The sequence below is a fragment of the Thamnophis sirtalis genome, unplaced genomic scaffold (genome assembly GCF_051295495.1).
Source record: "Thamnophis sirtalis isolate CommonGarterSnake01/CBP01778 unplaced genomic scaffold, rThaSir2_p1.2 scaffold_3, whole genome shotgun sequence".
Lineage (NCBI taxonomy): Eukaryota > Metazoa > Chordata > Lepidosauria > Squamata > Natricidae > Thamnophis > Thamnophis sirtalis.
This window is the reverse complement of record NW_028261383.1, coordinates 28,107,836-28,119,921: the sequence shown is the minus strand read 5'-3', so window position 1 is coordinate 28,119,921 and position 12,086 is coordinate 28,107,836. Positions and strand designations below refer to the sequence as shown.

At 40.9% G+C, this 12,086-nt stretch overlaps 1 protein-coding gene across 3 annotated transcripts in view; it reads right to left on the bottom strand.

Annotated features, from left to right (window-relative positions):
• Window positions 1-9,778, bottom strand: part of BAG6 (BAG cochaperone 6) — a 46,191-nt gene extending 36,413 nt beyond the window's left edge. For 2 of the 3 annotated variants that reach the window (XM_087708464.1, XM_087708467.1), the window contains exons 1-2: window positions 9,213-9,778; window positions 15-110 (exon numbers count right to left, since the gene is read on the bottom strand). In XM_087708464.1, coding sequence (XP_087564590.1) covers window positions 15-92 — 78 coding nt within the window. In that variant the 5' untranslated portion in view covers window positions 93-110; window positions 9,213-9,778. Of the gene's footprint in view, window positions 1-14; window positions 111-8,574; window positions 8,722-9,212 lie in introns of those variants that run through there. The other variant, XM_087708465.1, reaches the window with a different exon arrangement.
• Between the last annotated feature and the right edge of the window lie 2,308 nt (window positions 9,779-12,086).

Sequence of the window (12,086 nt, the reverse complement as noted above, 5' to 3'; positions counted from 1 at the left end):
TTAGGGGACCTTACCTCTCCTTCTACTGTGAATGTTCTTGTCTGAGAGTCCAAGGTTTTTATCATCACCTCAAGGTTGTCCAGCTCCGCCATGGTGAACTACGGATTTTTCTGTAAGAAACAAGAAAACTGGTAAATGTCTATGGAGATTCTCAGTCATCAGTCACTCAGGTCCCAAAGCTGCTTTTTCAAGAAGCAACTGGACTTCCTATTTTTTCTTTGAAGACGTTTCTCTTCTCATCCAAGAAGCTTCTTCAGCTCTGACTTCCACACCATCCAATCAGAGCTGAAGAAGCTTCTTGGATGAGAGGCGAAACGTCTTCAAAGAAAAACACAAAAGTTCAGTTTTTTTCCTCTTAGAAAAAAAAGCACCTTTGGAAGAAAACTGGTAAGTTTCATTCAAGGAGACTGTAAGTTTAGCATTGCCAGAAAAAAAGAAGAAATATCTGAGAAATAGAGCCATTTTTCCAAATGATTCCTTTTCAAATGAGTCTGTATTTTAAGGAAGTTGTTACATAAAAGCCATTCACTACAGGATATATGATCAAACTGAAAGTTTTAAAAAAGTACCATTTCACATTCTTCTGTGTAATATATAACATATATAACGTAAATAAGAAATCATTTTACACTGACTATGAATTGACTCCGGAGAAAAATCCATTTGTCACTATCAGTGTTACCCAGATAAAAATCTAGATATCCCTGTAGTATAACTCACTACTGCCAGAAATTTGAATTAGTATTATGACAAACTTCTATAATTCTGCCAAAAATCAGCAATGGAAACTGCCGCTTTCCTAGAAAAGAAATTACACTAGTGCCAATAATCACACTCAACAAAAAAAAAGCCTGCTAGAATTTCTTTAAAACACATTTGTTGAGAAATTCTAAATTTGAACTTCACTTCCTTCTGTTGTGGCCCGCCAGCGGCCAGCTGAGCTGGCAGCAAATTCGGACAGTGAAGTTGGGGAGGAACATAGGGCAGTCCTGGAGTCTGGGTAAGGCTCAGATTAAAGCTCTGTGTCCGAGGCAGAGAGGGGACCAAGGCCATCTGGTAGTGATCTGCTGCCTCCAGAGTCTGACATCAGTGAGGCAGAAGAACAGCGGGAGCTTGTTCTCAGTGTGCAAATGCGCAGAGCTGCCAGAAGGCAAGAACACTTAAAAAAAGAGGGTAGACTTGGGAGTAAGGCTTGGAGATGATTGGGCCCTTCCATAAGACATAAAAGAGGCGCGAACGGGACAGGAAGCAATTAGTTCATCTGGTCTGGTTCAAGCTTGGAAAAGTTCTGTTTGACTCTGTGCTAAGTTTGGTCTTGCTCTGCGTTTGGCAATTAGGTCACTGGCAACATTCCAAGAGAGATAAGGTGGGGTATTCATCAACATTCTCCTGAAAGACTATGGCAACTCGAGCAGATATCTGTCGGAACTTTTACAGACTATGAAACCTTGTGGACTGTTAATGACCATAATTTACAGCTGTTTAACGGGTTTTTGGGGATTAAGATTGTGATTTATGCTTTTTCAGGAAGCCTAAGTCAGAACACCTTCATTACAATTCATTCCGTCTTCTGATGGCCTCACCGTCTATAAATATTTTTATTTATCGTATTTTTCGAAGTATAAGACACACCTTTTTCCCTCAAAAAAAGAGGCTGAAAATCTGGGTGCATTTAATAAATTGAATACAGCATTTTTTGCCTCCTGAAACCCCGCACCCTTCACCAAAATGGCCCAGAGCCTTTAGGAGGCTTATAGAGTGCTCCTGGGGGCTGGGGAGGGCACAAATGAGGGAAAAACAGGCCCTTTTCTTTTGCTCAATTTTGCACTCAATTTTTATAGAGTACTCCCCAGGAGTACTCTATAAGCCTCCTAAAGGCTATGCATTCATATATACATATACATATACATATACATATACATATACATACACACACACACACACACACACACACACACACACACACACACACACACATATATATATATATATATATATATATATATATATATATATATATATATATATATATATATATATATGTGTGTTTTTATTTGTGCTGATAAATAACAGTAAAAATATTGGGTTTCTGTCTGGATGGACTCTTGTGACGAGCCTAATGACAGAGAGTGGAAGTGTGACCTTCCTCCCACACTTGGGCATACCAGGGGTTGTGACTTTAAGTATATATATATATATATATATATATATATACACACCATATTTTTAGGAGTGTAAGACGCACCAGAGTATAAGACGTACCAAGATTTTGAAGAGGCAAATTTTAAAAAAAGTTTTTGCATTCTGCAGACCTCCCAAAAAGGGCCTGTTTTTCGTGAAAATGGGCCCATTTATTTATATATATATATAAATAAATGGGCCCATTTTCACGAAAAACAGGCCCTTTTTGGGAGGTCTGCAGAATGCAAAAACTTTTTTTAAAATTTGCCTCTTCAAAATCTTGGTACGTCTTATACTCTGGTGCGTCTTACACTCCTAAAAATATGGTATTTGTATCTCACCCTTGTTATTTTTAAAAATAACTCAAGGTGGTGAACATATGCCACACCCCTTCATCCTATTTTCCCCACAACCTTGTGAGGTGGGTTGGGCTGAGAATTGTGTGACCGGCCCAAAGTCACTCAGTGGTCTTTCACACCTAAAGTGGGACTTGATCTCACAGTTTCCTGCTTTCTACCTTAACCACTAGACCAAACTGGCTCTCTAAACTGGTTATCTGTTCTACTTCATGATGACTACTGTGTCGTCCATTAAAAAAAAATCATACAAAAAAAAAACCCTATCACTAAAATCAGCCTATTTCATTCTACCGCTATTTCCTTAACAGAATTAATAATTACAAAGAAAAGAATTATAAAGCGTTTAAAAAAATAAAAAAAAGCCTGGAAATATTTTAATACCAGGCGTGATTCTGTATATTTCCGATGTATTTTTGGTGCTCTGGAGAAATCTCATTTTGCATTTTACCTCCTTCAGCTTTATACCTTACATGTATTATATGCATGAGAAAGGGGCTAGATGAATCACAAATTGGAATTAAGATTGTTGGGAGAAATATCAACAACCTCAGATATGCAGATGATACCACTCTAATGGCAGAAAGTGAAGAGGAACTAAAAAGCCTCTTCATGCGGGTGAAGAAGGAGGGTGCAAAAGCTGGCTTGAAACTCAACATTAAGAAAACGAACATCATGGCATCCGGCCCTCTCAATTCCTGGCAAATAGATGGGGAAGAAATGGAGGTAGTTACAGAATTTATTTTCCTGGGCTCCAAGATCACTGCAGATGGGGACTGCAGCCAAGAAATTAAAAGATGCTTGCTCCTGGGAAGGAAAGATATGGCAAATCTAGACAGCATATTAAAAAGCAGAGAAATCACCCTGCCAACAAAGTGCATATATTCAAGACTATGGTTTTCCCAGTTGCAATGTATGGCTGTGAAAGATGGACCATAAGAAAGGCTGAGCACCAAAGAATGGAGGCCTTTGAACTCTGGTGCTGGAGAAAACTCATGCGAGTCCCTTGGACTGCCAGGCGATCCAACCAGTCAGTCCTAGAGGAGATCAACCCTGACTGCTGTTTAGAAGGCCAGATCCTGAAGACGAAATTCAAATACTTTGGCCACCTAAAGAGAAGGAAGGACTTACTGGAGAAGAGCCTAATGCTGGGAACGATTGAGGGCAAGAGAAGAATGGGACGACAGAGAATGAGGTGGCTGGATGGAGTCACCGAAGCAGTCAGCATGAGCTTGAATGGACTCCAGAGGATGGTAGAGGACAGGAAGGCCTGGAGGAACATTGTCTATGGGATCGCCTTGAGTCAGACACGACTTCGCAACTAACAACAGTGTATGCATCTCTGCATTCCAAGAAAATGGGCTTTTGCCCACAAACCCTAGTCATAATAAATTGATTCCTCTCTTATGTTTTCTTCCTTTTACTGTCAATCATTGGTCAACTATTATTACAGATAGTCCTCGACTTGCAACCATTCAAAATCACAATGGCACTGAAGAAAGTGACTTCTGATCATTTCCCACACTTATGACCGCTGCAGGTTCCCCACGGTCACGTGATCAAAATTCATTTGCTGGGCAAACTGGTTCATACTTATGATCAAGCTTGCTGTGCCCCAAAGTCATGGGATCCCTTTTGCGACATATTTTTTAATTAAAAAAATATTTTTAAACAAACATACATAAACAGACATGAAACAGAAAAACCATCCTCCAGTTACATACAGTGTGTCGATTGGTTACAAAACTTTTGTGCTCCCTCACCACAGTCTTTGCTTACAATTTACATAGATTCTCCCTTTCTTCTTCTATAGTCTGGAATCTGAGATAAAATTCTGATCTGTCGCTCTCCCATTCCAATATTCCACTCTTGTCTTTTTCAACCACGCTCAATCTGCTGTCAAGATCTCCAATTTTATTATCTCTTTGTTCATCATTTTCTTCAATTTTTTGAAATCTGCCCTCGTTTTTCATCATCACTTGGTAAATATTCTCAATTTTTCCATCTATTTTTCCTATTTGTTGTTCAATATTCTCCATTCTCTTTTCAATGACCTCTGTTCTCACTTGTATTTTTTGAATTTCTTGCATAATCATCTGCAAAGTCACTTCCTTGTCATTTTTCATTTGGAACATCATCTGTATTGGTCTTTTCCTTCAGATAGTAATCACTGCCACTATATAAAATCCAAGGCTTTTTTATTAAGTTCCAAACAAGTTCACTGCAATCTTCTCTCTTTCAATCAAGCTTTCTTTTCACTCCAGTCCAGCTACTGATAGTACCCCGGAGGAGCACCTGTATAAACAATCCGTGCTCATCCCACTATCATTTTCAATAAACAAGCTCAGAGACCTTGAAATGTAGATCAAATGCTCAAAGGGAAAGAAGAAAAACAATGTTTCCAAGTCCCCAAGCCTCTAAGTGGCAGTGTTACTTCTTTTCCTCTGCTTTTACTTCCCTCTTTATATTCCAAACTTAAGGGGGGGGGGATTCTTAAAAAATAATGCAATAGAGCATTGAAAAAAGAAAAAGAAAGTAAGTCTTAATCAATAAGTACTGAAAAAAGAGAAATAGAAGAAAAAAACCCAGTCCAGTTTAAAAAATAAGAAACATTTGTAAAAATTCCATCAATAAAAGGATTAAAGAAAAACAGCACACTAAGTTTGACTCATGCTTAATCTCACCGCTTAACCTCTTCTGTCTTCAATTTTAACTTTACTTTTGATTTTTTGGGGGGTGTTCTCTTCTCTAATAATAAAATTTATCTCACCAATTCGACACATTTTCTCTCCCGCTTTCCTTCCGTTCTGGAGCTGTCGCAACTTTCAGCAGCTTTAATGGCTGCTTCTCTGTCGCTGGAAAAAAGGGCTTCTCCTGGATCTACCAGGGACTTTGCGATGTCCCTGGGATCAGCAGGATGTCCCCTTCTCTATCACCGTCTCTGCGGGACGGTTTAGGTCCAAAAGGACTGTCCAGCGGCAGAGATATCGACGGCGATCTTGGAGCTTCAAGATTGCACGTTGTATCATTGTGACATCAGCCCTGCCTCCCCACTTTTGCGACATTTTGACAAGCAAAGTCAACCAGGAATTCATTTAACAACTGGGTTACTAACCTATGAATTACAGTGATGCACTTAACAACCGTTGCAAGAAAAGTTGTAAAATGGAGCAAAACTCACTTAACAAACGCATTATTCAACAACAGAAAATTGGGGCTCAGTTTTGGTCGTAAGTCAAGGACTAGCTGTACTGTATTTCTTGAGGACTTGAATACATAACAGTGTTTCTGTTTTGTTCCCAGGTTTGCCTATAATTTGTCTAACGCCATAGTAGCGTCAAAAACATTAGAAAAGGCAGATATTTTGAAAGGTTTGAAATAGACGCTGTAGTAAGGTGAACTGTCCCATTATGAGTTTTATTTAGGAGTTTGGAAAATGTCCTAAACCCAAAACTGACCCAGTCAAGGTTGTCTCATTTCTATAATAATGTTGAAGGCCGAAATCTGACAGAATATTCTGCATATCCATAGTTTCATTCCACATCCATGCCTTGAACAGAAACAGTTAAAGGTCAAATTCTATTCATCCTGGAGACTGAGTCTTAATGAACACTATAAGGTCTGGTAAACAAGATTTGACTAAATATACAGTCTCCTTTCTTCATGGCAGAAAGTTAAGAACTCCATGAAACTGTCTAACCGTCAGCCTACGTAGGCTTAGGTTAATCTTATTTGTGGACCACATTGCTTTCATGATCTTTGAAAAATTTTAACTGACCTTCAATGATCCGACAAGCAGCAATTTAAAAGATGATCTAAAACCCTAAGAGGAAGAACAAGAGGGGGGAAAAAAACCAGATTCTTAACAATACTCATGTGAAGAAAAAAAGACTGGTATTTCTACACGCCTACTCCTTGGAAGAAACTCCGTTTTAATAAACATTCAAATATCAATAAATAGCATAAGTATCCTTAAGCTTTATAAATAACACTGCAATTAACTATTAATTTATAAGTAACCAAAAACCAAATTATAAGTTATTATTAGTAAGGAAATGTGGTTAGGATTAGGGATGCTGAACCTCATTTCACCCAGCCTAACTAGTATTGTTATTAAGAGAAAATCTAAAAGAATTCAAAGGGGATTCATTCAACTTCCCCCAAACGGTACAGATCAGAATAAAACACCCTGTAAGTCAAGCAGCAGAATTAACCCATTATCTCTTTCCAGTTCAGGACAACAATTTCTCCTCTCCAACTTCATCAGCAGGAACACTAGAACGACCTAGCCAAAAAAACCTCTGTCATTACTGACGAAAAGAAAAAGTATCACCAGACTATCCCAAAAGTGCTTTCCCCCTCCCCAAAAGGCAATTGGACTTTTTTTGTTTTTATTTTTTTTGTTTCCTTTTGAAAACATTTCACTTCTCCATCCAAGAAGCTTGGATGCATTTTCTCTTTTCAGTTCAGAACCACAGTTTTCTCCTCTCCAACTTGTAAGTACATCAGCAGCAGAAACGCTCTAAGTAACATCCTACCTAAAATACACTCCTTTAAGACTCCTAAAGAAGGACCCTTTCTCACTACCGACAAAAAGAAAGAATATCACCAAATTATCCCAAAGGTGCGGGTTTCCCCCCCCCCCCCGAAAAGGCAATTGGACTGTCTTTTTTTCCCCAAAAAACATTTTGCTTCTCATCTGAGAAACTTCTTTGGTTTCTTCCTGAATGAGAAGTGAAACTTTTCAAAGGATGATGATGATGATGGATAATAATAATGACAACAATTAATAATAACAATTAATAACAACAATTAATAACAACAATAATAATTAATAATAATAATCCAGTTGCCTTTTGGAAAAAGCTCCCTTGGGACAATCATAACCTGGATAATTTGAGATGATGGCAATGACAATGACGATGATGAAAAGCCAGTTGCCTTTTGGAAAAAAAGCCTCTTTAGGACAATCCTGACCTGGATTATTGAAAATCCCCATAGATCTTCACCAAGTCACTCCCAAGTCAAACCACAGCAACATTCTGCAAATGGGATATTTGGGGGGGGGGGGGGAAGAGGCCATAAATTCTCTCCGAAACAGGACTAGCCAGCCTCATCCTACTGAACGTGGGCACGTGGCCACCTTCTTCCCCCCCCCCCCCCCCCGAGAGGCAGAGGTCGCCCCCTTCCCACAAGCCTCTAAGCACAAATATATATATATGGAGGATGGGACCTGTTCCCCAACCACCACCACCATCACCTCTGGAGGAGTAGATCATTCAGCCACCATCACCACCCTGCTCAAAGATGAACACCTGCTGATAGCCACGTCTTTCTCCCCCGCTTCTTCTTCTCCCCCCTCCCAATAGCCTTCAGCCCATCTACCCGCCTCCCCCCCCCCAACAAAAGTGCGTACAGTCAAGGCTATGGTTTTCCCAGCTGCAATGAATGGCTGTGAAAGTTGGACCATAAGGAAGAATGGAGGCCTTTGAACTCTGGTGCCGGAGAAGATTCCTGCGAGTCCCTTGGACTGCAAGGCAATCAGACCGGCCAGTCCTAGAGGAGATCAACCCTGACTGCTCTTTAGAAGGCCAGATCCTGAAGAGGAAACTCAAATACTCTGGCCACCTAAGGAGAAGGAAGGACTCACTGCAGAAGAGCCTAAAGCTGGGAAAGATGGAGGGCAAAAGAAGAAAGGGACAACTGAGGAATGAGGTGTATGGATGGAGTCATGGAAGCAGTAGGCGTGAGATTAAATGGACTCCAGAGGATGGCAGAGGACAGGAAGACCTGAAGGAACGTTGTCCATGGGGTCGCGATGGGTTGGACACAACTTCGCAACTAACAACAACAATATACCACCCTCCAGCTGATACGATCCCGATCCCACGCCGTCCTCTGCACCCGATACAGTTAGTGTTTCCCAGGATCCGATTATCCTAAAGAGGCGAAGCGCTTGGGGAGGGGGGCGTTGAGAGCCACGCGAAACCTCCCCCTCCCCCCTCCTTTCCTCTCCCCTTTATAATTTTTTTTTTACCCTGAAGCAGCCCCCCCACCGCGTCCTTTCCACTTCCCGTCAGGCAGGAATCGATTTCCAGAAAAAGCTTCTCCTTCCGCCTCTAGAAAAAACTTCCTGCCCAAAAAGGGGAGGGGGGAGAGAGTTTAAAAAAAACACCATAGATCTCTCTCTTTCTCTCTCTCTCTCTATATATATATAAACCCTCGATCCATAGAGTTAGCAAACGAGAAGGAAAAACGACACACACCTCCGGGTTCCCTTCGCCCATCTCAGGCTGAAACGCAACACCTACAGAGTGGCTCGCGTTGCCACTTTGTGTCATTATTTATATATACGTTGTTATATGTATTTATGTATGTTTGTATGTATGTATGTATGTAGATAGGTAGGTAGGTAGAGATAGATATATAAATAGATATAGATTATATAGAGATAGTTAGATAGAGAGATAGAGAGATAGAGAGAGAGAGAGAGAGAGAGAGAGAGAGATAGAGAGAGAGAGATAGATAGATAGATATAGCTATGTTCAAAAAGTCCCTATGGAAGAAGCCAACGACGCTTTTTCTTTCTTTCTGCCCGGGATTATAAAATAAAGGAGACGGTTTTTGATAACCGGAAATATCGGCTCCTCGTTTCATTTTTACTCACGGCTTTACCTCTCTGACCTAACGCTTGCGTCGAGGCGATTTTGCCGGACGTTCTAAAATGGTGTCGCTTCCGCTTCCCTCCGCCGAGCCACGGGCAAAAAAAAAAAAAAGGAGGGCCTCCGATTGCAGAATTCTCCCACCGCGGGTCCTTTTCCCCACGAAATCCTCCTTCGGAACGGATATCGGGAGGGGCTAAACAGCCGCCGGCCTCGCGGCTGGAGCCGAGAGCCTGCCTTCCGAAGCGCCGCGTTCCCGGCCGTTCGGTCACTACGCATGCGCCTGAAGCTCGCTAAGCCCCTTTACTTGCGAGTGTTCCATAGTTGCCTAAAGGGTTGCCCGACGCTTCTCAATTCAAAAAGTCGATGGAAAAAGGTGGAGGAAAAAAATCCCTGGCGCTGGTGATAGTTTCCTCGGCTTTTTTAAAAAAATCTTCCTCAGTTCATATACTATTTAAAATAATTCTAAGCATCTGAACTAAGCTAGTCCGTGCGAAGGAATGCCTTAGCCAAGCCTCGGACGCGATGGGAGGAGCCAAATAGCTTTATCACTACAAGAGAATAATTGTAGCTTTACGTCCGCGCGCTGTTGAGATGACATAATACGTATTCCTATGACGTAAAAGGGGCCGTTAAGAAAAAGCGGTGGGCGGGACCTTTGTGGTCGCCATGTTATTTAAATTAGCCGAACTTATCCGCGCCTCCCCGTTTGCAGCCCGGGAAAGTGAAGTTTAGTCCGCCATCTTTATTTAGGGTTTCTCCCCCTCTAATATGAAGACACGGGAGGAAGAGAGTTATATTAGTCTATGATAGAAGCCATCGTTTCGCCGCCATCTTTGTTTTCGCTCGTCGCTTAGCAACGATTGGCCAACGGAAACTGTTGCAAAAGCCTGAGCCTGTTGCATTTTATACCGACAATCAGTGTAATGAAGGATGTTCGAAATAAGGATAGGAAGTATTTCCTTCCAGCCTTACTTCCTTGAGTGACTAGTTTTATTTATGTTTAATTTATGATTCACATTTCCATAGCCACCCAATTTCTCAACCACTCTGGTTAGCTCACAGGTGGCAAACCATCTTGCCAACCTTAAGATGCACTAATTTAACTCTTCCAGGATTTCCAATATATGCTCCCTATTGTTTAAATTCAGAAAAGTTTAATTCTTACATATCAAAAGAAGAAATGGCTTTGATGAAAAGGAAAACATGTTTTCCCCAAACTTCAGATGTGGATACAATGCCAAAAAGCTAATATATTTACCTGGAATTTTAAGATTCATTATTAGCATTTTAAAAGGTGATATTAGCATTTTGAACATGGCAATCTAGGCCTCCTTTTGACTTCCGGAAAATATGTTTTTTTTTGTCTTGGCCAAGGCCATTTCTTTTGGTATGCAGGAACTTGTCACTTCAACACTAAACAATAGCGTATTTTGAAAGTCATTTGCAACACACTTGTATTCGAAGTTAATACATTTGCAAGCTTTAAAGAAGAGTAATGTAATCCATAGATTTCCCTTTATTAACAGACTTTATCCACTTAAATGAGTTTTGCTTTGCCCATATTCCTAGGTGAAATGTATTTTTGAGTAGGCAACACACATCCAAGTTCCCTTCACCACATTTAACAAACAATCCATCTCTGCCCCCCAACTCATATTCTTTAGTAACCACTATCATTCGGCTCTCAATAGGTGTCATGTTTAAGTTATTCCTAGTCAATAAATGATTCCCATTTATTGAGAAGCACTGATGATGTTACATAATTAGGGTAAAGAAAGGTCTGCAAGAAAACAAGCAAACTCAAGTGAGCACAAAGGACCCCTCATTTCAACCCTGAGCTACAAATATTCTCCTTTTGTTGGAAGAAATGTCCTTCTGGGTTCGGCTCCAAGTGGGGGAAAAGACACTGGAGACATGGAGGCTGCTTGGAAAGATGGTTTATTGGTGGACAGGACCACACGGCTTGAGTCCTGAACAGAAAAGGTGATCACATGCTTCAATGTTGGTGGAGAAAAGAGAAGGAAGGACTGAAATGCTGAGTCCCTGGTTTTATGCCCTCTCTGGCCTTTGATCTTAAGCTTGTATTCTGATTGGTTGTCAGACTCCCATGGGCCCATGCAGGGGCAACTCTCTAGGCTGCGTTTTGAATCCAGATTTGGTTGAGTTCTCAGATGCCATGTGGCGAGTTAGGTAAAGGGCCAATATTATCATGCCTTAATCCCATCTCCATGGAGCTGAAGGGGAGAACTCTTTATTATGTAAAGTAGACTACCTCAGGCTTTAATGGCTCATTGACAAATGGGCAGGAAGCTGCAGGCAGCTATTCTTCTTTTAAAACATGTTTCTTCCTTTTCACATCCAGATAAATATTCTGCCTTTTCAATATTTCCTAGGATATTTCATTTTTTTCTGGGAGAGGGCTCGGTGATAACTTCCTACACTTTATTGGTAAATTAGTCCCTGTAATTGTCTGCACAATTTGTGTTTTGGATACACTATGCAGGATTGGGCCCAGGAGATACTAACAAAAAGGGGAAGAAAACCTGAGCAAAGGGACTGTAGGAAGTTAAAACCCAGCCCTCTCCTAGAAAAGTGAAATATCCTGGGAAATATTGAAAAGGCAGAATATTATATTTCCCTGGATCAGAAATGGAGAAACATGTTTTTAGGCAGGAAGCAGACTCACTCTTAATAGCCCCCACCTTTGCCAATGGCCCATTAAAAAGCTTGGGCCAGTCTATTCTACATAACAAAGATCTTTCCCCCTTTCAGGTCCAGGGTGATGGGATTAAAGTATGATAGTATTAGCCCTTTATCCATCTCACCACAGGGCACCTAGGAAGAAGAAATGCTCAACCATACGTGGACTCTCACCTTACAGAGT